At 55.8% G+C, this 24,839-nt stretch overlaps 1 protein-coding gene across 8 annotated transcripts in view; it reads right to left on the minus strand.

The window, feature by feature from the left end:
- Positions 1 to 24,839, minus strand: part of LOC122379056 (talin-2-like) — an 88,408-nt gene that overhangs the window by 7,239 nt on the left and 56,330 nt on the right. For 6 of the 8 annotated variants that reach the window (XM_043360935.1, XM_043360933.1, XM_043360930.1 and 3 more), the window contains 26 exons: positions 24,519 to 24,660; positions 20,660 to 20,832; positions 19,877 to 20,146; positions 19,303 to 19,496; positions 18,863 to 19,028; positions 18,338 to 18,379; positions 17,030 to 17,122; positions 16,530 to 16,667; positions 16,025 to 16,231; positions 15,191 to 15,331; positions 14,824 to 14,967; positions 14,137 to 14,336; positions 13,390 to 13,510; positions 12,903 to 13,039; positions 12,245 to 12,416; positions 11,589 to 11,732; positions 11,001 to 11,187; positions 9,804 to 10,717; positions 9,102 to 9,505; positions 8,539 to 8,748; positions 8,040 to 8,181; positions 5,814 to 5,924; positions 4,029 to 4,271; positions 3,605 to 3,730; positions 453 to 602; positions 55 to 207 (listed from right to left, as the gene is read on the minus strand). In XM_043360935.1, the coding sequence (XP_043216870.1) occupies positions 55 to 207; positions 453 to 602; positions 3,605 to 3,730; positions 4,029 to 4,271; positions 5,814 to 5,924; positions 8,040 to 8,181; positions 8,539 to 8,748; positions 9,102 to 9,505; positions 9,804 to 10,717; positions 11,001 to 11,187; positions 11,589 to 11,732; positions 12,245 to 12,416; positions 12,903 to 13,039; positions 13,390 to 13,510; positions 14,137 to 14,336; positions 14,824 to 14,967; positions 15,191 to 15,331; positions 16,025 to 16,231; positions 16,530 to 16,667; positions 17,030 to 17,122; positions 18,338 to 18,379; positions 18,863 to 19,028; positions 19,303 to 19,496; positions 19,877 to 20,146; positions 20,660 to 20,832; positions 24,519 to 24,660 (5,124 nt within the window). The remainder of the gene's footprint in view (positions 1 to 54; positions 208 to 452; positions 603 to 3,604; positions 3,731 to 4,028; positions 4,272 to 5,813; positions 5,925 to 8,039; positions 8,182 to 8,538; positions 8,749 to 9,101; positions 9,506 to 9,803; positions 10,718 to 11,000; positions 11,188 to 11,588; positions 11,733 to 12,244; positions 12,417 to 12,902; positions 13,040 to 13,389; positions 13,511 to 14,136; positions 14,337 to 14,823; positions 14,968 to 15,190; positions 15,332 to 16,024; positions 16,232 to 16,529; positions 16,668 to 17,029; positions 17,123 to 18,337; positions 18,380 to 18,862; positions 19,029 to 19,302; positions 19,497 to 19,876; positions 20,147 to 20,659; positions 20,833 to 24,518; positions 24,661 to 24,839) is intronic. The other 2 variants (XM_043360936.1, XM_043360934.1) reach the window with 1 other exon arrangement.

Raw genomic sequence — 24,839 nt, forward strand, 5'->3', positions numbered from 1 at the left:
GCGGAAGCAGCGTTTGACACTGTGGAGCATAAATACAAGGTAGTTTCCAGGTACCTTGCAGGCGGTCAGCATGTCAGCGATGGCCTTCCGGCCAGCGTTGGCCGCCGCAATGACGTCATCCTGGCGGCAGCTGTTACCGGCGGCCACGGCGCGCGCCGTGGCCTGCGTCACCGGCTTGGTGGCACGGATCAGCTCCTCCGGGGTCACCTGAGGGCGCACGGCGGTGGTGTACGGGTTAGTGGTAAGGTTACATGTCAGAGATCAGTCAAAGATCAGTGGGGTCAGTCACAAACGGTCAAAAATATGGACCATGGGCAAGAAATGTCCAAATAATTAGCGATTACAAGACATTAGTTGACACTTTATCAGATTGGTAGCGACGAAACTCATACTACAGAGGGAGTAGCCTATTTTTTCACCCCTCGTGAAAACCCCTCACCCAATTCCAGTACCTTGCCCTTGGGCGGGTCGGCCGAGTCGAACGCCTTGAGCTCCTGCGCCAGTGCCTCCACGGTGGCCTCGAGGGCGCGCGTGCCGCGGTTGTGCTCGTCCTCGACCACCTTCACCGTCTTCAGCAGCGAGGTGACGTTGGTGACCATCACCTGTAGGCGGGTGGAGGGCAGGTATGTTAGACGCCGACGAGGTTCGACAGGACCGGAGACGGGAAGGGAGCGGCAGGGAGCAGCCAGGAGTCGGTAGAAGGGTAGAGGAACGAATCTTCAGAAGCCGGTAGGGGAGAGGGAATGCGCGGCCAGCAGGCAGTGAAGTGGAGGCAGGAGCGACTACTAACGGTGGATGGAGGCGGCCAGCCATCAGGAGATAGTAAAAGGGAGGGAGGCTAAAGGGCATGTCAGTGGCTGGCGTGAAGATAAATCCAGACTCAGAGAGAGACATGTGCTTAGAAGGATTGAGGGCAGTGAGCTCCAAGAGTAGATGTTATTGATAGATCTGAAAAGGGGGTTATGTTGATAGGACACAAAACAAGATAGTAGCGTGACCGCCCACTTCTAGACAGGGAGACAGGACACCCGAGAGGGCAAAACAGGAGAGGGCAAGACAGGAGCGCAATGGAACAGGAGAGTCGGCAAGTCGTGGTCAGACAGGCAGCCAGTACCTGCTCAGTCAGGCTATCTGGACATCCGGTACTTTCCCAGGCCGGTTGAGAGATTGGAGCTCAAACAACACAGGACCGGCCAGTTGGGCGCAGCCGGTAACACACCGCACACGACAGGGTACATCGCACTAACGGGACATCACCGACACACGGCACACACACGCGCACGCACACACAAACACATAAGGACACCAGGGTCATGCTCTATGCGCGCATGGCTGGTGGGTGGGTCGGCGAAGCTAGCTAGGCACACGGAGAGGCCGGAAAAGGCGGATGTGCGGCGGGAAAAGGCGGGGACAGACGGGCGGAGCGGGCCGGCACACGGGTTAGCTGAGCAGGCGGGCAGCTCGGCGGGTCACCGCGCTAGTCTAGGCTGGGCCGGCGGCGGCCTGTTAGTCTCAGATAGAGATAGAGGGTCAGCCAGCGCCCTGCGGGGCCGTCCTACCTGAGAGGGAGCCGCGCACCGCCACCAGCGCCGGGGAGCCGCCGCCGCCGCCTCCGGGATCTGACCTGACCTCTCTGTCGGACTCCGGGACCTGACCTGACATCTCTGCCGGCCTCCGGGACCTGACCTGATACTTCTCTGATGGCCTCGTCCGATCTGACAGCCCCGCTGGCTCTGACTCCGACTGCTCTGCGCAGTCTGATTCGATTCAGATCGGACTCAAGAGCCCTAGCCTGACAGCCCCTTACGGATAACACCCGACAGACAGTCATTCAGACTCAAACCTAACCTAGCAGTCACTCTGATTCCGACAAAGTTCCGCGTCCTCCGAGCACACAGGAACTCTATCAAAATTCGTGTATTAAAGCTCGAAGCGACGAACTTGGCGCATCTAACGGTGGGCACGGCGGACCACAGCCGCCTCCTGCATCGAGACCGCGGCGCCGCCGGCGCGGAACGACAAACCAACTCTGCAGCATCACCCCTGGCGACTAGTCCCCTCTGAACTCAGCAAGCTACCACTTTACGGTCGGCAGTTGGACACTTTTCCCGTTTATCTGACGGCTAGTATTCCAAGTTAGCATCCGTTACTCGAAGACGATACCCCCGACGTGAGATTCGCATAGACTAGCGTGAGAGGGACCCAGCGACTGCTCGCGCGCGCGGGGCGGCGGCCCGCTCAGAAGGTGCGGATAATTTTGGCGCTGTCAATATCTGGCTGCGGCTGATTGAGGTTCTCGACACTGAGCAATCGGATGAGCTCCTCCTCCTGATCTGAGACGGCCCAGTCGGTCACGTAGTCCGACTCAGAGGCATAGCCGGCCTGCGGTGGACGAGAGAGACAGACGGAGGGCCGGGCCGGGCGGGCGGCCGTCAGTCGACCGGCCCCGGACAGAGCGACAGAGCGGCAGGGAGAGGGAGAGAGGGAGGGGGAGGGAGAGGGCCGGGGCGGGCGGCCGTCAGTCCACCGGCCCCGGACAGAGCGACAGAGCGGCGGGGAGAGGGAGGGAGAGAGGGAGATGGAGAGGGAGAGGGAGAGGGAGGGAGCGGGCGGCCGTCAGTCCACCGGCCCCGGACAGAGCGACAGAGCGGCAGGGGAGAGGGAGGGAGAGGAAGGACGGAAGGAGAAGGAGAGATGGAGAGCGGCCGTCAGTCCACCGGCCCCGGACAGAGCGACAGAACGGCGGGGGAGAGAGGGGGAGGAAGAGAGGGAGAAGGAGAAGGAGAAAAAGAGGGAGATGAAGAGACGAAGGTCGGCGATGAGCGGTCTCTACAGTACGGACACTACGGGGAGAGCGGCCGACACGGGATTTGGGAATAGCATCAGAGGACCGGGAATCGAACGGCATACACACAGTTAACGGAGCTACGCCTTCCAAACGAGCAACGTTATTCATGGCGGAAATATTAATGTCACAAATGACAATCAACATCTCGAAAACATCGCGCTTCAACACATGCCGCGTCGATATGAGTAAAATAATTAATCAACACAGTCCGAACAAATTCAAATGATATGTTAACATGTTAAATTGGTTACGTGCCCCACTACTACTTTCAAGTTTTGATAAAATGGCTCGCAAAGTTTGGTAGCGCCTTACCCGCAAAAAAAGCGAGTCATGAATTAAGCATACTTTCCGCCATTTTAAAGAGCTGGATCCTCTCAAATAAAAATGTCTTCATTTAATTACGTGAATTTTTACTAGAGGCAGCGTTTTGGGAAAGTGTTTCGATATTGTGATAAACAAATAAAATGGAATGCAAGTAATGACACACATCATATGCGTCAAAATATCTAAAATATTACGATTTTTTCAGAAGCAAATAAGGATAACAATCCATCAAACATTCTTTCCGTGTCACCCGCCACCTAGCATTTCCGTCTGATGGCGATGGTGAGCCCTATCACTGAAAAACACCAGGCACCGCCGTAAAGTCCATCCTGCTGGCTTCAGCAACTCCTGCCTCCCAGAAATTAATTGGACTGCGGCCCGCGGACCTAGTCGAGAAGGGTGCCGCCCACCCCGTCCCGCCCGCAGACCCACCTTGGCCGACTCCTTGAGGTTGAGCATGGCCGGGTCGGTGGACGGTTTGCCGGCGGCCGACTTTGTGGCGTGGATCAGGTCGCCGAGGGCCGAGGCCACGTCACGGACGGCGTTCATTAGCATCACCTGTCGACGGGAGCGGATGACATGGGTCAGCCGCGGGAGGGGGGGGGGCACTGGCCAGGGGTCAGCGGACTCCCGCAGGGGCTGACAGGTCGAGCGCCATGTCATCCGCAAAGTCTACATCTGCCGACTAAATTCACTCAATGCTTATAACGTGTGACACAGCTGATGGTTTCTTTTCTTCTCGAGCATTTGAAAAAAAAAATCAATGGCCGTAAAGTTGATCATCCATCCCGTCCGTCAGCTAACCCTCAGTCAGAACGATAAGCATTCATCACCGATCATCCCCTCGCTCTCTCACCTGCGCGTCTGTGTTGTCGGTGCCCAGGCTGGCGGCGCCCAGTTTAACGACGTCCGCCAGCTGCAGGATTGTGGCCACCGCGTTCTGCGCGGCCGAGGCCAGCTGCTCCTGGGTGCTGGCCGCGCCGGCCACCAGCGTCTTGGTGTCCTCGACCAGCGCCTTGGCCGTCTTCAGGATGGTCTCGCGGTGGTCGGAGAAGGTGTCCTCCTCGTTCTCGGCAGGTAGGGTGCCGGCAGTGGCGAACTGCGGGACGGACGGGCGGTCAGTGCACAAAGCGATAGTGTCGGTATAGCTGCTAGTTACTCCTCATTAACCCGCGCCCTGCTGGGGGGGGGGTGTTTGAACACCCCCCCTTGCGGTTTTTCGCAAATATCTCAAAAACGGCGGCGCGGAGCGCCGCCGTTTTTGGTACACCTTATCATACATCAATTCTACACATGTTGTGAAAATTTCAGACCAAGGTCATTCAAGGTCAGGTCACCAGGTCACTTGAAGTGACCTCACCTCATAAAAAGTTTCAATGTCTGTCATAGCTACACCGAGTGACCGATCGCTTTGAAACTTTCAGCGATTGCTAAGAGTAATAGCATGTACAAAATGTATATCTCAGAATTTTGATATCGATGACCTAAGGTCAGGTCAATTTTGCGACCTCCCCATTATAAGTCAATGGGAGAAAATTGAAATGCGCCTCCTTTGGACGAAAGACATTATAAACACTCCCAAACACTGAATTACAAGTGGTTTAGACACACTGAACATGAAAATGGTGTCCGTGACCCCTGTTTATGCCCTGAGGTCATCTTAGGTCACGAATGGTATCCAACAGTTTTTCGCAAATAACTTTTGATAGAGGCATGCTAGAGCGATGAAAACGCCTTAGATGTGTTCTGTTCAGCTCGACGATACGGATCGACTGATATGCAACATGGCCCTTTCCGGTCAGGTCATGACCTTGACCTGAGGTCAAATTTTCAAGTTGACCTTTCAAGGTCAAGTTATAGTTCATTCGATGCGTCTTGACGAGAGGAACACGATGCCGGTAAAAGTAAGCTCGTACAAGGCTTGGGTCAAAAGTTATTGCAGAAAAACTGTTTCCGAAAAATCGTCTATTTTTGCAGTTTTTGCCCCCTGCAGGCAAAACCGTTGACGTTAGGTCAAATCTGAGAGAATTACTCAGAAAGGGCGTTAATAGGGCTATCGAATGCGCTTTTCCGCGGCGCTGTAGCTCTATTGGTTCCTGAGTTATGCGTTGGCGTCTTGGAAATTGTCGACATTTGACCTGAAAATCGGCGAAATTTTGCCTTCAATGACCTCTGGTGACCTGACCTTTGACCTGACCAAAAAATTGACCGAAGTGATTTCCTCATTATTTTTGACGCTCTTTCGAACGCCGCCTTCCGCGTGTCGCTACGTGGCCCAGGAGCCGAGTTAGAAGGGGGGGTGTTCAAACACCCCCCCCCCCCCAGCAGGGCGTGGAAATCCAGGACCCCCAGCCGGGCGCGGGTTAACCTGTGTATGGCTGTGACTTGTTCTTCGCCACCTTTTTAACAGTCTATTACAGCATAGAACACAATTTAACTGTTTATACATACGGTATTCCCTGACCAGACATGCATTTCCCAATCATACGCCGGTATGCATGCATGTATGTATGTATTTACGGCGCACTCATCTCTATGTGGTCAAAGAGCTATTCTCTAGTCAGACCATCCGACCATCCAGCCCAGTTACCTCACCCAAACCCACTTAACACCATCCTCCGTTCCTCTGCCCGCGCCTCACCATGATGGTAGTGTCCAGGTCGCCGATGATACCCGACACGGTGGAGGCGGCGTTAATGCACGCCTGTGTTCCGCGCGAGCCCGCCTGGAGAGCTGACAGCACCTGGGCCACCTGGCGAAAGAAGAGCAGCACATTGTCAGAACAAAGCCACGGCATAGCTTCCCACACAATACGGCCAATTCTCTCTCTGCATGTATGTTGTATAATTCAGTCGACTATCTAACTAAACATATTCCAAATGTGATAAAGAAAGGAGTTAAGCAGCGCATCACGATATGCAGCTTTGAGGCTTACACAATACCTTCATTATCTATGACCGTGTAACCATGTAAGCCGTGTAAGGAAGCCTATCACCACCAACTTTGTCGTAAGCGCGTTTTCCTCACAGTCTCCTCTGATGTTAATTGTCCTTGCTCGGTGCTTAGTGCTTACGGGGCATTCCACGTCAAATCGAACAAAAATCGGCTGTTTTGCACCTTACCATCAGCGATTTCATTATAAATTTGTGAGCGAGTTCCTGTGTCGCCCCGGACGTTACATTGATGTTTTTTTGCACATTCTGACCACAGGTCTTCTAAATATAGGGCATCAAATTTTTACAAAATGTTGCATCTTTATATTTTTGAACGACCATAACTTTGGTTGTACTTGTTTGATTTGAATGAAATAAACCTTACTGTTTAGGTAATTTCTTAAGCATTTGTTTAGAATTGCATCGACTTAAATATATGACCTTGAAATTTGCTTAACTCTGTTCTTAAGCACAAAAATTGAAATAGCAAAAAACACGCCACCTTCGATTTGGCTCATTTTCATATATTTTATTGCCTACCATATTCTTAACAACCTGTGAAAAAATTAGAGTGGGCCATTCATAAGTTTTGAAGAAAATGGCACATATGCAAACGTATGTTAGCACGCGCAGTGGAGGGGGAAGAGTGAATTTCGCCCCACCCCTCCTGTTTTTCGCCAATATCTCATAATATTGATGCGAAATTACTTATGGCTACCTGTCCAGAATTGAATTGCACATCTCATCGTGCAAGGAATAAGAAAATCGGTTCACAACTGTTCTAGTAATAGCGGTGTAAAGTGAACATACTGTCGCCGCGGCGACTCGGCAGCCGGCGCCGACCGCTACGCGCCGCCTGAATTGTAGACTGTGCCGGGACGGAACGGAACGGTTCCGTCTTTACATCGCGCTCCTTACCGCTGATTACGTTCGATTCGCGTCAAATTTTGTGAGAAGACTAAGAAATGTACAGGCAATCTTATGGTGAAAGAATTCTGAAAATAGGTTGGTAAACAATTGAAATATGAACGTTTAAACAAAAAATTGTGACTGCTGCGTTTCCCACGTCGGCCGATCCCGCCTCAGCCGGCGACATGTTACTCTTAGCAGGACTCTAACTGCCATATTTATTATCGGATTAACTAGAAATTCCCCATACATACTCAAAAATGTATGTTCTTTCGTATAGTGAAGATCAAAAGACGTGAAGATATCGTTGCGTGATATTGTTTTCGTTGAATTTATTTCATGATGCATTTCCACACGGCTCAAAATTCACCGCAAAATACCGTTTGCCTGAGACACTTTTACAATGGAACGTGAATGCTTGACTACGATGACTATGCATTTCCATTCTCGCAGAGTTTGGGATATCACTAATCAGCAATCATTCATTTCAGAAAGTGTACACAAGCAAGCATGTCTTGACTCTGTCTTTCAAGGTCACGCGCGGTTGCGTGATGTTGATGCATGAAAACGGCGTTTGCTGCGAAAGTTATGAATGGCCCACTCCAATTTTTTCACAGATGGTTAGGAACATTGTGACGGACATAATATGTAAATATTACTCAAATCGAAGGTGGCGTGTTTTTTGCTATTTAAATTTTTCTGTTTTAATTCAAGGTGAAATGCATTTCAAGGTCACTTCAATTTAATTTTATAATTAAAAATCAAAGCCTTATCAATTGCCTACAAGACCCTGTTAATATCATTTTGATACCAGAAAAGGAACCAGAGTTATAAGCATTTAAAAAAATGATGTGTTGCATTTTTGGCTATATTCGATGACCTATATCTCGGCGATACGTTATCAAATTTCGAAAATATTACACGTAACTCAGTTTTGAACCATGCCCAGTCTGCCTACACATTTTCAGAAAAATGGAAGGGGATGACGGATTTCGGTGTTTGATTTGACGTGGAATGCCCCTTACCTTATCCTGGACGACTTTGTTGGCCTCCAGCACCTCCCTCTGAGCGGTCGGGTCGGCCGGCGCCGCCTGGCAGCTGCCTCCGGCCTTCACCAGGCCCACACACGACTGGCCCAGGTCCTGGACTGACGAGTGCAGGCGGTTGCTGCCGAGAGAGAGGTAGCGGGAGTTAGGTCAGATGGGGGGGGGGGGGTGAAGTGGGCAGGGACAAGAGAGAGGGACAGTGGGAAAAGTACAAACGGACGAAGGGGAGATGGGAGTACGACTGGTAGTTCAGCCTCAGAGACTCTGCAGCAGCGAGATACGTCGAGACTTACTGAAGCACACTTGAGTTACCTGCGAACATCCCGGGCACATAGTTGGAATTATACCTAACTGAAAGATTCTTAGCTGGGTTGAGAGCTGTTAGCCGATGGCTGTGTTGATAGCTTACCCTTAGTGGGTTTTTTCTCCAAACTTCACTAAACCCTCTCGGAGCGCCTATCCCGGCCCGTCGACCGACCTGATTTCGGTGTTGTTGGCCACCATGACGGCGCCGCGGCTGTCGGAGGCCAGCTGGCTGTAGCCGTGGCTCAGGTTAGCCGCCAGCTGTCCCAGCTGCGCCGGGTCGGCCGCCGACTTCTGAGACATCTCCTGAGATGTGCGGCTGATCTCCTTCACACTCTGCACCATACGCGTCTGGTAGTCGACGAAACTCAGGTCGCCGTACGCCCTGCAGAGGTAGCAAGCGATAGCGGAGGTTAGTATAATACAGGTCATGGTTATCTGCAACATGCTGAACTGCTATGATGAACATCAAACAATCACTTCATTAAAAATGATGAGGATCAGAAGAAAAATAATCTTATAAAGAAGTAATGAAAATTAACACTGAGGATCCCGATTCACACGTCAATGTGTTAAAGATCCCCAGTTGTTCATAAAGCTGATAGCAAACTTAAGCTAAAATATGTTAGCTCGTTACAAGGAAGGCACTAGCACCACGCCCCAAACAGCATTATCCGCGGTAGGCGTAGGGTCGGTCGCCATGACCTTCCCAGTGCACACACACCCAGAGACACGGACCTGCTGTCTGTGAAGTCCTGCTGCACCATCGACTTGTTGATGGTGTCGATCACGCCGTCGACAAAGCCGGCGTTGGCCGCCTGGTGCTCGAGACTGGCCAGCAGCTCCTGGGCCGCCTCCTTCATCGTGTCCGCCGACTCGTCGATATCCGAGTGGATGTGCGACGCCTTGGGGTTGCCGCCACCCTCCTTGGCGGCGTAGAGCAGCTGCAGCGCCGACTCAGTCAGCGTCTTGCTCTGCTCGATCAGCATCATCTGCTGCTTGGTGTTGATCATGTGCGAGCAGGTGCCCACCACGGAGGCGCACAGCGGCTCGAAGAACGAGCTGAGCGCGGTGACGCCGTGTCCCAGCCGCTCAGCCTCGCCGCGGGCAGCGGCACGCACTTTGTCCACCGTCTGCAGAATCTGTAGGACAAGGGAGGGGATCACGGTCAGTCGGCGGGGAGCGAACCGGGAGAGCAGAATCACATAGAGGAGAGAGCTGAGTGACTGATAATGACTTGCACGCATTGTGCTTACAAGTGGACCAAAAAAAAAAAATCAAAGGATGACTGAAGTGATTCTATAGTTCTAAGCGGAATACAGTGTAGGCGAGCAACGGGGTTTCCTCACTATTCTTGGAAACACTTTCTCTCAGCTTCAGTATAACCAGTCCCTAAGTCAACAGCCATGGCCTGACTGCCCACTCGCGAAGCGGTCTTACCTGACTGGTGGCGTTCTCGGCGCGGTCGCTGAAGCCCTGCAGGGTGTTGTCGCGCCGGGGTGCCAGGCTCTGACTGGCCACCGCCATGCTGGCCTGGTCCAGCTCGCGGATAGATGCCGACAGCTTCTCGATGCTATCCTCGCACTCCTTCTGTCCTGGCGCCTTATCACGGATCGACGACACCAGTGCCTTGATCGAGTCTGAGACGTCCTTGCTGTGCGAGGCCAGCGCCTGCCAGCGTCCCGGGTCGCGGCTGTTGACCGCCAGCGACTTGGCGGCCGTGATGAGAGCGCACGAGCCGTCGATAATGCGCCGGCCCGAGTCGCCGATCGGTTGTTGCGCCTGCTGCGCCTTGGCAGAGATTTTGGCCGGCACGGACGCAAACTCTGGCGAGTTGGCGAAGCTGCAGAGGTTGTCCACTGCCTCGATCAGCGGCCGGGTGGCCTGGGCGCAGCGCGCACGGTTGGCGTCGCTGTAGTCCTTATCGAGCTCCTTGATCTCCTTGACGAGCGCAGCCGTGGCGTTGGCCACGTCCTTGGCCGCCTGCACAAAGTGCCGCTTGGCCACCGGGTTGGTGGACTTGCCGCTGGCCACGCGGCAGCTGGTGCACAGCGCAGACGTGTGCTTGGCGATCTGGGTGGCCGCCGAGAGCACCTGCTGCTGAGAGCTGGCGCGGTCTGTCAGCGCCACGCACGCCTGCTGGATGGCCTCTCGGGCGCGGCCGAACTGGCTCTGGTCGACCAGGCCGGGCCGGCCGGCCACCGAGGTCGGATCGGAGACGCCGATCAGGTAGCTGGCCTGGGCGGCCGACTCAATCAGGCCGCAGATGGACTCGGACACAGAGCCGACCGACTGGCCGAACCGCTCCGGGTCCGGCTGACGCGTGTGGTTGGCGATACCCGTCATACCGTCACCTGCCGGAGCGGGGCAAAGCAGTCAGGGATGGGCGCATGGGTCGTTGCAGCGAGAGCGGGCCGTACATGGGCTGATGCAGAGAAAACGGGAAACGAGAAAGAAACGATAAAAGTAGCTCGGAGACGGCGAATCGGAATATTGAAGACGGAGAGTGGGAATATTGAGCTAGAGTAAAGTGCTAGTCAACAGAAGTACAGCGGCGGCTGAGGAAAAGACTAGGAAGTTATCAACACTTTCGGTCCACTTGTCGCCCAGACGAGAATGCTTGAAATCGTCACTCACCCAGACTGCGGGACTTGTCCATGACGGTCTCGAGGCACTCAAAGTAGGAGCAATCGCTGATGGGCTCGGTCGGATTGGCCAGCAGCGGCTGCAGGCTCTGGATCTGGCGGATAGCGTTGTCACACTCGCGCTGGCCAGGCGCCGCCGACGTGCACACGTTCACCAGACTGTTGATGGAGTCCGTCACCTGTTCACAGACACGGAGAGGTCAGTCTGGGTGGTAAAATACCTAATGATGGGTGGGGTGGATCGGCGGTAAATGCATTCATAACACATACAGTAATGGCGCCTACCATAGCTGATTTTCAAAATTATTCTTCAACACCAGCATGAGTCATTCAAGGACACTGACGCCGCTGGCAGGCACGTGTTTGTATCAACTGATCATGCGATGTAGAACAGAGATAGGGACAGGGATAGAGACCACAATCTAGTAACGGAGACAAAACGGGGACAGGTACAGAAGACGGAGACAGACAGAGAAAGGGAGACAGGAACGGAAAGAGATAGCGACAGACACGGAGACTGAGCGAGAAACGGAGACGGAGACGGAAACGGAGACAACAATAGACAGAGACGTAGACACACCTGTCTGGCGGCCGCGGTCAGGTTGTTTTTGGCGTTGGGCGCGCTCGGGTCGGCCGAGACAGTTTTGGCGGCGTTCAGCAGTCGGGAGGAGACGGCCGAGACCGACTTGAGCGACTCGACGATCTCCTGACGGTTGTGCTCATCCTGTTGGAGCACACAGGCGGCGGGGTCAGATAACTGAGGTACCACTGCAGCCGTAACGTGGACAGATACAGACGGCGGGGTCAGTTCACTGTCGCCGCGACGCAGAGCGATACAGGCGGCGGGTTAAGGCTTTATTCGTGGCGGTGCCACTGCCAGCGTCACGTACAAATGACAGGCCGTTACCCAGCACAGCACGGTTGAGAGTGACAGTATTATTCTCTGCACATCTCGGCACACGATTGTTGGCAGTCGCGATCCTTCCTGTCCTTCCAGCTCCCATTTAGCCAGCCACGTCCTGAGTTTAGCCAAATACACTAATCAGGATCTCCCCTGTCCCCATATCCCTCATCAGAATCCCACTTTCGTGGGTCCATCCTTACAAAAATAATCCCTCACCCTCATTTGGGTCCCTCTCACCACTATCCCTCACCTTACGCAGACTTCCCTTACCTAGGTACCCCTGACCTCTGTCCAGTGTCCACTCCTCACTAAGGTCGGTCCCTCTTTCTTACCTGGGCCTGGCCGGCCATGCCCATGCCGGCGTCGAGCACGTCGCCGTACGCCCCGCCGAAGCGTTTGGTGCTGTCGGCCAGCTGTGCCGGAGACGTCTTGGCGCCGTGCACCACGTCAGAGGTGACGTCGTTGAGCTGGGAGGCGGCGCGGCTCAGGTCGGCCTGCAGCTCACTGAAGAGAGAGCGAAGGAATTGAAGTGAAAATTAGTAGCCAAACATTTAAAATAAAATTTGCCTAAGCCCCGAATTCTAAGCCAGCATACATCATACAACTACGTCATCATTTTTCAAGCATCTCAGGTTGACAATATGAGCAACAATCGATCATCATGATGCCGCTCACAGAAAGCTACGATCTCTGTGATCTCTGACCACCGACCACTCACAGTCCTTCTCCCTCCTCTCCCGCAGGAGAAGGACCACCCGCCATCCCAACCAGTAACCACCTCTACCCACCGTTCACGAACCCGTTGGGTTTCCTGGCCGCCACTTCGGCTGACCCGCATAATTTGTTGCCCCGTCACTTCCCTGTGACTAGCCAATAAGTAGCCATGTCCCGTCCCCTCCGACCGACTGAGCCGTATGGTTTGCTGCCCAGTGCCCAGTCCCTCCCACTGGCCCATGTTGTTTGCTGTCCCGTCCGTCCCCTCTAACTAACCCGTAGGGTTTGCTGGCGGGCGGGAACTGGTGTCTCTCCAGCCGGGTGGTGGTCTCGGTGATCTCCTGGAGCACAATGTCCACGTCCCGCTGGCCAGGCAGACAGTTCACCGTGTTGTTGAGTGCCTGGCTCACACCCTGTGCACAGGAGGCAAGGCAAAGTGTCAGAGCGGCGGTTAGGCCAGATCCATACTCCGTTATTCACACAGAACAGTGGCTTCCTGCGGTAACCACTAACCATGCTGCTACATTTTCCAAGTTGTGAGTAATTTCGAACACTTTGATTCTTTATTGATCCTACTGATCCCACAGAAGTAAAATCCCATAAGTATAGCTTAGGGTTCGGCGACATTTCGCTTCTCTAGTCGATCATTTTCTCATTACACCTCACTTACAACAGCTCTGCTTCAGATATTGAGCCCAACACAGCAGCTGCAATATCTAGCAGTCCACAGGCTTTTGCCCGAATATCATAAAAGCTAACTAACCTTGGCGACGTTCTGGAGTTTGCGCTGGCTGTCTGCCGAGCGCGGGTTGGTGACAATGATCTTCACCTCCTCAATCAACATAATGGACGAGCCCATCACGTCGTGACCGGCGTCAATCACACTGCGGGGTCAGACAGACGGATAACAATCAAAACCAAAAACATCAATCAATGATTTTACACTGCAGGGTCAACCAAAATGACTTAAATTCACGAAGAGGCGATTACCACATTATCAGAGAATCAGGTACAAATACAACCAGTCTTTTGTCACCGCAACCAAATGCAGCTGGGGTCACTGTGAGCAAACAACCCAAGGAACTAGCTTCACATCCACCTGACCCAGCATAACCACCACGACTTTATATTCAGCCTCTCCACATTCTCACCCTCAATTTACCATTACGCATCACAGCATCTTCCCTTCAAAGCATCAAGCTTTCACCACAGCCCCTCCCTGGCCCTTATCCGATCGGCCCCCGTCCCTCACGAGTGCTGCGCGGCGTGGTCGTTCCTCGTTCCCCACCCTACCCACCCCTCCCCTGTCCTATGCCCCTCCCTCCCCGTCACTCACGAGTGCTGGGCGGCGCGGTCGTCGGTGGTGGCCGCCCTATCCCACCCTCTCCCCGGCCTACGACCCTCTCTCCCCGTCACTCACGAGTGCTGGGCGGCGCGGTCGTCGGTGGTGGCCGCCACACTGCGCACCCCCTCCCCGGCCTACGCCCTTCCCTCCCTCCCCGCCACTCACGAGTGCTGTGCGGCGCGGTCGTCGGTGGTGGCCGCCACACTGCGCACGGCACCGGTGAAGTCGCGCAGGGCGTTGGCCGTCTCGCGCGCCGCGCGGCCCGTGTAGTCCTCGTTACCCTCGCTGGCAGCCGTCAGCAGCTGGGTCATCGTCGAGCCCACCGTCTTCTTGCAGGCGCTGAGGTTGTGTGCGGCCAGCTCCGGCTGTGTGCGGCATAGGGAGAAGGTCAGGGGTCTGTCCGGTAATACTGTGTTACGAGAACGATTGGAGCCGAAGATCGAGATCACAGATGTGTGAGCGAAACCCATTATCTTCGGCAGCTGCTTTATAACGACAAATTATTTGTTGACTATCACTCAAACTATTGTGGTCTATCTCTAACGTAGCTGATGCTTTATCAACAACGCTATCCTGACCGACTCTCGTCCTGTCCCATCCTTACCCTATCTCCGGGGAGTGGGCGCAGCTGCAGCTCGTCGGCCGCCTATCTCAGTTGTGTACCCCGTCCCTCCCCTGTCCCTTACCGTATCTCCGGGGAGTGGGCGCAGCTGCAGCTCGTCGGCCGCCTATCTCAGTATGTGTACCCTGTCCTGTCCTGTCCCTTACCGTGTCTCCTGGCAGGGGACGCAGCTGCAGCTCGTCGGCCGCCTATCCCAGTATGTGCCCTCCGTCCCCGTTCCCGCCCCTTACCGTGTCTCCGGGCAGTGGGCGCAGCTGCAGCTCGTCGGCCGCCTGCCGGAACTGCTCCAGCTCGTCATCCAGGCCGCGGATCATGTCCAGCGCGGCATCCACCTCCAGCGAGCCGCAGGCCTCCTGGGCGCGAGCCATCGACGCCTGCGGTCCGGACAGCAGGGGTCAGCAGGATCAGCAGGTCAGTAGGGGGTGAGCTGAGATTCAACAGACCATCGACAATGCAAAGACCATATTTTAATCACATCACATCAAGCCGACCAGCTCTTTCCATCCATCAGCCAGCCCCAACTGTCTCAGACCCGCCAGTGACTGCCGACCCGGAGGAACCAAACCAGCCGTCCCTGACCCAGTTGTATCTGCTGACCTGCAGGTCGGCCAGCGCGGCGCTGAACTGTTTGCTGGTGTTGTTGAGCTGCAGCGCCGACGACTCGTCCTGCACCGTGGGCAGCGCGCGACGCACGCTGTCCACCATCTTGGTACTCGGCTGTACAAACGACTGGCACGCCTGCAAGAGGATAGTCATGAGCGTTTGAGGCGGCGGGTGGGCGGAAAGGGCGCCAGCCACGGTCAGTGACGACTGCTGTAAAGATACGTTTATTAGGATATGACACGCAAATGAACTGTATCCACAAAACAGCGCAAAAACGAAGATTTAACATGACAAGAACGCTGACAGGAGACACGGGGGATAACGGTATTCCTTCACATTTCCCATCAGACGCTTAGCCAAAATCAGGCGAAATGACCTCAGACTTCAAGAACGTCTAATCCGTTTGAAATTAAACCTCCCGGCACGAATATCAATAGTGGAGCTGTCAGCCCGATTAGTTCCCCGGACGAAATGAGACGCTCCATTGTCAAAGGAGGGTTGAAATGAGACGAACCATTCCGAACAATGAGCGAAACTAGGATCACACGGTCTCTGTTGGTCTGAAGGCCTTCAAACAACCCTCACATTGCGTGTTGATCAAACATATTGTGCATCAATACAAGGATTTGGATATCCAGTGTTACTGGATACAAGATATTCAGTAACACTAACAGTTCAAAAGCTAAAAAAGCCAAGCCTCTAAACATCAATTTCAACTATCTACTGAACAGAGTGACATCCCCTTCTCCCTACGTCTAGCATCTACCTGAAGCCTACCCAGCCCTGCCATCCTCCCGTCTATTTCCCCTCCTCCCCTCCATCCCTCACCTGCAGAAGGTCGAGCTGCGCGCGGGACGAGTCCGGCTCGGAGAGCGTGCCGCGGATGGAGCGCACCAGGTTTGGGATGTGGTTGGCCACCTGCCTGCAGTCGGAGATCAGCTCGTCCTGCACGGCGTGGTTCGAGTTGTACGGCCCGGCGCCCTGGCCGGCAGCGATACACTGCGTGGCAGAGCTGGCCGCGTGCTTGGCCGTGTCCTGTCAGGAGGGGGAGGTACGTCAGCTAACATGGTCTATGGGTCTTCTCCAAGAGAGGTGCGTTATCAGGGCGCCAGCCGACACGACATCGAAAGTATACATAAATTAACAATTCAATCAATTGGGTAAAAAAAATCAAACTCGTCTAATCTAAGTGTCTCTTCCGTCCCGACGTCCCATCAGCTCAGAGCCCTTCTCTCCCCTCTTTCCTCTCACATTCCCCTCGCTTCCTCTCTTAGCCCTCCCATCCCTTCCCACGCCCCTCCCATGTCCCCTTCCTCTCCCTTCCCCGCCGCACCTCGAGTCGTTTGATGAGTTTCTTCCGGAGCACGTCAGACGCAGCCAGGCTGGTGGCCGTTCGCAGGTCCTCGGCCGCCTCCCTCAGTCGCTGCTGCTGATCGGCGTTACGGGGGTCGGACGCGCACTGCTTGGCCGCCTGCAGGAGTGAGCCGAGAGCCGTCAGTATTTCTTCTTTGAAAAGGCGATCGAAGCCGAAAGCATGGAAAGCTGGACCAAAATGTGAATGAAAATGCGGTTGATTGATCAAAATTTAGCTTGAAAAATCTTATCGAATCAGCTATCGCATTATCATGAGTGTTAACATAACGGCCATCGCATTCTCATGAGTGTTACCGAAAAAGTCTGAGAAACACAAAACTACGTCATTCCTGACGAATTCTGGGCATCCCACAAAATGAGACCATTCATTTAAAGCAAAACTGGCCGTTAGAGACTGAGTAGGTGCCACGTGGACCACACAGACCAGACACCCCGACCGGTCGCTCGATCGTCACTCACCGCCACCATGCGCGCGGTGGCGTCGGCCAGCTGTTTGGCGGCGCTCAGCAGGCGCGTCTGGAGGTCAGAGTTGGGCGTCGTCTCCGCCTGCCCCTGTACAAAGGAGACACGGGAGTCAGTAGGGTACGGGTTGGGCGTCGTCTCCGCCTGTCCCTGTACAAAGGAGACACTGGAGTCAGTGGGGTCGGAGAGAGGCGTGGATCGGACGAGGGGCCATTGACGATAGACTGACCAGGGGATCCGCTGGGTCGCCTAGGTCAGATAGGGTTAGGCTGGAAGAAGAGACCATCTGATTCTGGCTCTAGTGTACCCAGGACAAGCCCACCCTCGGTGAAGTCAGAGATGACCTCTGGAGACCGAAGGGTAGGGTCAAATTAGAACAGATGTTCACACAAGATCTGTGGAAACATAGTTCGAAGAAGAAACTAGTTTAACACAGCACAGGGCGGCTACATGCACTAAGTCATTGATGACAAACACGTCGGAAGCAAGGCCACGGAAACAATTTCGTAGTATTGAATATTGACACTAAGCTCCGGTTCCTAAAAATAAAACGCTGGAAGAGCCTGTTACTCATATCATCGCACACAAACTGTTTGGAAATGTTTATCAAACAAAACGATTTGTGGCGTGGGCGTCCTCATTCAACCCGTTCGCTCGGCCTGACTACTCTATCGTCGGTGTACTTTATAAAAGCAGCGGTACTAACACAAACTAATTCCCAGCAGCTACAAGCACAAAGGCGCAGGCCGCAGCTGGTTGGTCGAACACAGTGAACAGTCAGCGTGGACCTACTGTCTGTAAGGGACACCGAAATCCCCGGCTGCCAGCAGAGATAGACTCCCCTGCCCGGCCCTGGCGACTGTGCTGCGGTCAGGCGGCGCTACTGTAGCTACTCGGACCAAGGCGCACCGGACTGGCGATACCCATGGCTACATAAGGTGGGCACATGCGGCGACGTGCAGCTATCGAGACCGGGTCGGGCCGGGTCGCGCTCAAACTCGGCGCAGGAGACTAAACCGACGGCTAGCTGGAAAGCTAACTCCCTGAGGAAGCTAGCAACAAACGTCTCCTAAGCGTAACTCAAGCAACAAACACAGACGGAGTCGAGTCGACGGGGAAGGGGGACACCCCGTCGACCCAGCTTCATTCACCATGCGGTCGCCATGCAGCAAAGCAGCGTTTCGCATAGCATCGAGTCAGCCGCGAGCTAACAGCGGCCCTACGCTCGGTGGCGCTGACATGCAAAGTGCGTGAGACAGACACAGCGCCATGGCGGCGAGCGCGGCGCATCGGGCAGCCACTAACCGGGGAGAGGCCGGCGGCCTGCTGCGTCGCATACGCCTCCTCCTGTAACAGTGGCGCATGGCTGAGCAGGGCCGTGGGTCGGACTCGGCGCCACACGCGGGGTTAATTATTACACACACACGCACGCAGGCCGGGATGAGAGTTACTGTCAGTCTAGTATACAGGTGTACCACGAGCAGCGAACACAAAGATGAGGCTTGCCCGTAGTTAGTGCGGCAGAGCCCAGAGACAGTCTGAGGGGTTAGTGAATCGCCGCAGTACGGACGGTGCCGGGTCGGCCGGACCGAGGGTAGATTACAGTTACCATAGGTACTACACCCTCAAATCGAGGAGCCGGCGAGGGAGAGTTAGGGCCATGTTACACTGCCATGCCGTGCCCGCTAATATTATCCACAGCACCAAACCAAGACACCCATCCCAGAGACACACATCCCCGTATCAAACTCCCCATACCAGCACTCAAAGACCAGTCCACCAGGCACACTCTGAGCTCGACCAGGCCGCGAGTCCTGCCCGGTCACCTACCTTGATGCTCTGGATGAGCTGGGCGGTAGCCTGCGCCAGGATGCGCGCCTGGTTCACCATCTCCTTTGTATCGGACGGCTGCGCGAACATTTTGTCCGTGACGGTGATGATGGTCTCCACACAGGTCTCGTCCGTGGTCTCCTTGACACGCTGCTTGGTGCCATGTCTGGCGGGGAGGGTTAGAGTGTGGTAACATGGTGTGCAAGGGCGACAGCACAGATGTTCAGACTTCAAACACAGTTGGTAACGCATGCCAGTCCAACATGGCCGGCGGCTACATACTCAAACGCTGACTTTTAAGGCAACAAACAAACGATTGCAAAACACAGCCCAAGACAGCCCTAAAACACAATAAATACAACACACTGTCGACATACAGCAGCCCGTCCCAAAGCATCATTCCTCTCCCCTCCCCACTCAACCACCCATCGGCCACTCACTTGATATGGTTCAGCAGGTCGTTGAGGGCGCGCGTGACGTCGGTGGCCGCGGTGCCCAGTTCGCGGCTCAGGGCCTCATCCTGACAGCCGAGCTGGCACTCCTGGACGACGGCCTCGACAGCGCGCGCCACCTCCTTGGCCGCCTCGATCAGCTGGTCCTGGCAGCTCGGGTTCTGGATCGTCGGGGCCACCACCTACGTGGGAGAGGCCAGACAAGAAGATGACGTTACTTGATGGAAGGGACGAGTGTGAAATAATGACTACAGCGTTTCAGTTACAACAAAACCAGCGTCGATACAATAAGTGCAGTCGGAAGGGACGGAGTCTGGATGGTGCATAAATTTCTATCGCAGAAATAAGGTTCAAGGGTGGTGAACAGAGACAATGATGAACACACCGCAGGCTTTGCAGTGACTACGGCGCCCACCAACATCTAAAGACTCAAGTCAGGTGGGTATATAATATGGCGTCGTTCCCTTCAAAAATCCTACCCTGCCCCTGAATCCACCAGTCAACATCCCAATCAAATCCTAATCACATCCCAACTTCTTATGTCTCAACACACGCCGCTCACCTTAGCGATGGCCACCAGCTGCGAGGTGGTGAGCGCGCACTGGGTGGCGGCGCCGATCACGCGGTTCTGCTGATCCTCCGTCTCACATGTTGACGCCACGTTTTTGGCCTTGAGTACCAGCGCGGCGGTGGAGTTGGCGACGGCCTTGGCCAGGCCGAGCAGCACATCCTGCACCTCCGTGTTGATCTCGGTCTCCTCAGCGATGTTGGTGAGCACGCCGCCAGAGGCCTCGCCCACCCGAGAGGCGGCGTTCAGCAGGTTCTGGCGCGGCTGCTCGGCGGAGACGGAGCGGGGAGAGAGGGTCAGACCGATGGGGCTCGCACACAGTGCTGATACCTACTGGTGTTGATTACTGCCCCTGTGATCGGCTTGATGAGCAAGCATGATAAATTTATATTTCTGGTTCGAAGTAGTCATTCAGGCTAAGGCTCCAATGCAGCACTTAGACACTATCTCCGACAACTGTTTTCAGCTACCTCAGATCACAAAAGTCGTTAAACCTAATCGAAACCCGGCATTTCTATCCTTTTGAAGCCGTAGACCAGTTGAAATCGTTTTCGGCCACAAACACCCTCCCCATCAGCCCTGCGGCAATGGCCCACCTCCAATTTCTCCGGCTCGGCGGCCTGCAGCAGGTCGCTGAAGGGAATTCCCCTCCCGCTCTATTCCCCAGCCCTGCGGCGGCGACCCACCTCCTGTTTCTCGGGCTCTGCGGCCTGCAGCAGGTCGCTGAAGAGGAATTCCCAATCTATTACCCCAGCCCAGCACGGCCCGGTGACCCACCTCCTGTTTCTCGGGCTCTGCGGCCTGCAGCAGGTCGCTGAAGGCGTCACACAGCTGCCGCGTGGCGCCGATCAGCCGATCGCCCGACATGGAGTCGTCCATGAGCGCGGCGATTGTCTGTACGCCACGGGTCATCGACGGCAGGTTGGTGGTGATGGTCGAGATGGCCGCGCCTGTGGACGTTCAGGGCGGTCAGCGCGGGGTAGAGTAACGTAGCGAATAAATCGAGACTGAGCTACAGGGGTGAGGCGTATGGAGGGGAAGAGCTCCAGAGAGCCTTATTTGAAATGGATAGCGTACACAGGCTGAACGTTCAATGCAGTAACAATCAACACGGCAGTTTACCGCCTGGCTAAACGACACTCTAGAAATTGTCCAATGCATTTAGACTTCATGGCAACAGGAATGCTTTGGTCGTTGTCGCCCGACTTATGAAATGTTAGCCATCTCGAAATGGTGGCGGTGGTTTAGGCAGTTTGAAGTTTTAAACGCAGTCGGCGGGACCAACCCAGGATGCGAGAGGTGCCATTTAGACAAGTAGCTGGCTAAGCTGCCACAATAGCGATAATACTGCGCAAGTCACATCTCAGCTAGTCATTTTCCACACACTAAACAAACCATTCCACCAAAACAGTAATCAAGCCGCTCTTGGGCAAGCTCCATAAACAGCTATCGCACCCGCACACACAAAAAGGCACATGAATGCCGCAAATATACCACAGCGAGCACCTCCACTCGGACAAAGGATGTGGCTGAGAGCGACACAGCTCGGCCGGAAGGGTCTGTACGGGTCTGTACGGGTCTGTACGGATCTGTACGGGTCTGCCGAGTCTGCACGCGGCCACGGGCGGTGCCGATTCAAACCGCGCACGTCTTTAGTAGGAGGGCGGGGAGCGGCGGAGCTCGGCTCTCGGCGCCTGAGTTTAGCCACAGCAGACGAGGGCGGCGCACGCCGCTCTGACGGGCGGCCGGGCGGTTAGGGCACACGGCAGCGGCGGCAGCGGCGGGCCGCGCGCGCGGTACGTACCGGTGCCCCGGCCGCCGGCAGCTCCGTCAGAGCGCGCGGCGCGGCCGTCGTCGGCGGCTCAGCTCTGAGCGCGGCGTCCCCAGGCGCACACACCGTTCGGCCAGCCGTGTATTGGAGAGAGAGCTCACACGGCCGGCGCAGCGGCGCAGCAGACCCGGCACGGCACACACGGAGTTGCGGCACCGAACACGAGGCTCACACCGAGCCTCACAGGGTGTAAGACGGCGCCACGCCGCGGCAGACTCGTATCTTCCGTAAGGGTGGACCGGGCGGCGGGCGCCGAGAATAGAAGGCCCCTTACACACCACGCTACACAGAGCTACCCAGGGGAGCGGCAGACCCGTACCTTCCAAAGGGCGCAGCCCCAGAGATAAAGCACCAGCACAACGCCGGGTACAGAGTTTGCAGCTCTTACATTGCTGCCAGCGGCGACCCAATGCACACAAGCGACACAGCACTCGGATACAGCCCACGGAAGGCGTCCCCAACGCTCATTAAGCAAACTCCACTACGGGATGGCTGCATACTGCATAGTGCATAAACTCCACACCACTCACTTCATGAACTCAGCACCTCTCATTCCATAGTCAATACCCAGGTAAACCCTCGCTACTGCGGACATAATTGCATCCTTTCATATTGAGCCCAAATAATTCGGTAGTTTTACAGCTGGCCCAAACGTTCCTCCACTTCTGGGCCCATTGGCACATATTCCTTCCAGCACTCATAGGGACGCAATCTAGAGCAGACCGTCCCCCTGCGGCCCCGTCCCCGTCGCGCGCCGCTGCCGACTCCTCCAGTCCAGCCAGAGCATTGTCAGAGCGGCCACACAGAGTACGAGAACGGCTATCAGCGGGCCGTGGGGTCCAAGCGGGGAGCGACGAACGGCAGCCAGCGCCACCGGTTCTGCCGCAGGGGTCCCTGCCGAGGGTCCACTCAGAAGGGTCCCTTCCGACGGTCCATCTACAGGGGTCCCTAACGCCGCCCGCTCCCCATCCACCTCTGCGGTCCTTCCCTCTTCGGTCGCCGTCCCCCGCTCGGCACTCCCACTCGCCTCTGCCGACGTTCCAGCCTCGGTCGGTAAAACTCCCAGTCCCAGCGGGTCCTGCGTCTTTCCTGTCAGCTCCTGTGGCTCCCCCGTGCCGTCCGCCCCGGGCCGCCAGCGCAACGCGCTCGGCTCAACGTCCACAAAGCGCATCACGAGCCTGCTCTCGACCCAAGCGAGTTCCTCTGCCTCCTCGGCCTCCACCCAGAGCAGGTCCTCGCTGGCGCTCCTGGCGCGGTGCAGCGCCGGCCCGAGCTCCCCCTCAGAGACGGCGTCCGGCTCGCCGAGATCAGCGTCCCGCGGCCTCTCCTCGCCGCCTGGCAGGCTCTTTTCCAAGAGATCCCACTCGGTTTTAGAAACTCTAACGTCACCCAACTCCCTAGCTTGTTTGGCATCTCCATTGCGCTCAGTAAATTTGACATCGAAACTGTCATTCGTCTGGCTTTCTGTGCAGTCTCTGCTGCCTCCAGTCTTTCCGGAATCCCCGCCTTTCCACCGCCCCCGGTCGCTCTGCCTATCTGCGCTCGTCTCCTTCAGCTCGCTACTGCCGGCCGGAAGCTGTCCCCGCCGCTGATCCTGCAGCTGGAGAGCCTCTTGGAACACCCGCCGGGCCAGCTCGCTAGAGCGGGTCCAGTCGGGACAGCCGGCCGCACTCGCGCTGCCCGCCCGCGGCCGGCGAGGACCGCTCGGAGACTGGCTGCCGGGTAATGGACGCAGGGTCTGTACACCCTCAGAGTTAGCCCGCAACGTTCTGGGCCTGGGCAAGGGGCTGGTTTTGGTACGCTCATGAGTTATGCTGCCGCTATCTGGTTCGATGCTGCTTTGGTTGAGTGTACAACTAGAATCAATGGCTATCTGATTCCCAAATTCGGAAGATACTTTTGAGCGGGTTCCGTTTATTTTAATATGCTGATTTTTATCGTAACAGGCTTTAGAATTATGAAGGATTTCTGAGCTAGAGTTGTATCCACTTTGTGCAAGCCCGTCGGTAGAAGCTGCTCCTTCCCTCTCGACCTCACGACTCTCCTGAGAGCAGGTCCTGTTCTCTGTGATAGCAGCGCCCTCCTCTGACCAGGCCCTGGCATCTCGACCCCTCTCCATCCAGCGGCATCGCTCGGGCTCCTCTGACCAGCCCCTTGTGCAGCCGCGCCGGCCCCCCGCCGGCCGGACCCGGGGCGACGGCGGCGGCCGGGCCGCGGTGCTCGGCCAGATGTGCTCAATGTACTCCGTCTCCTCATAGACCCGCGCCGGCCGGCGGCCGCCCCTCCCGACCCGCGAGTCCAATACCGCGCTGCCGCCGCTGCCGTATCGGGTTCTATATCGCTGAAACCCTGCTCCGATACTACTAGAGGACACAGAAGGCCGTCCCGTGTCGCTCCGAAACCCGCTGAGGTAGTTCTGACTCCTCTCCCCTCCTAGTTCACTCGTGGGCTGCACCTCAGCCACTGCTCTCGTAGCCAGCGGCGGAGTTCTCGCTATACACGTCTCTGCGCTACCGCAGCTACTGCTACCGCTACTGCTCAGCTCAGTCCGCCTGCCCACAGGACTGTCAGGAGTGGGAGCGCTGGGACTGGGTGACAGCCGCCCGTCTCTACCCATTACAGCTCTTCTATCACCCGTACCAGCACTGTTCCAGCCATCTATACCATCACGCCTCTCTACGCCAGAACCACCGACCGCACCGCTCAGCACACTCGCTCCATAACGCCTCTCATCCCCTCCCACACCCTCCGCCGCCTTCTCTGCACCCTTCTGCATCACTGGAAACGTCGCGACTCGACACGTACCGACGGCCGTGTGATCGACGTCCTCCTGTGGCCCGGAGGTGAGGGTCACCACCTGGGCCGTGGCCGCGTTCATGGCCGCCAGCTGCGACGACACGCTCTGCTTGTTGGTGTCCATGGTGGTCTCCTTCCACTTGAGCGATGCCTGTGGGAGGGAAGGAGGGTCATAGGGTGAGGTGGGTGGGCTGGGTGAGCATGAGACATGGGTGAACAACACAGGTTTGTTTATAGGAGTTTTAGGGGGCGTCGACAACTTGCGCCCATTGCACGACACACGAGAGGCAGGATTGCTCAAGATGGGTTGCTCGTTATAAAGCCCCATCA

Source organism: Amphibalanus amphitrite, unplaced genomic scaffold (assembly GCF_019059575.1).
Source record: "Amphibalanus amphitrite isolate SeventyFive unplaced genomic scaffold, NRLGWU_Aamphi_draft 000070F_arrow, whole genome shotgun sequence".
Lineage (NCBI taxonomy): Eukaryota > Metazoa > Arthropoda > Thecostraca > Balanomorpha > Balanidae > Amphibalanus > Amphibalanus amphitrite.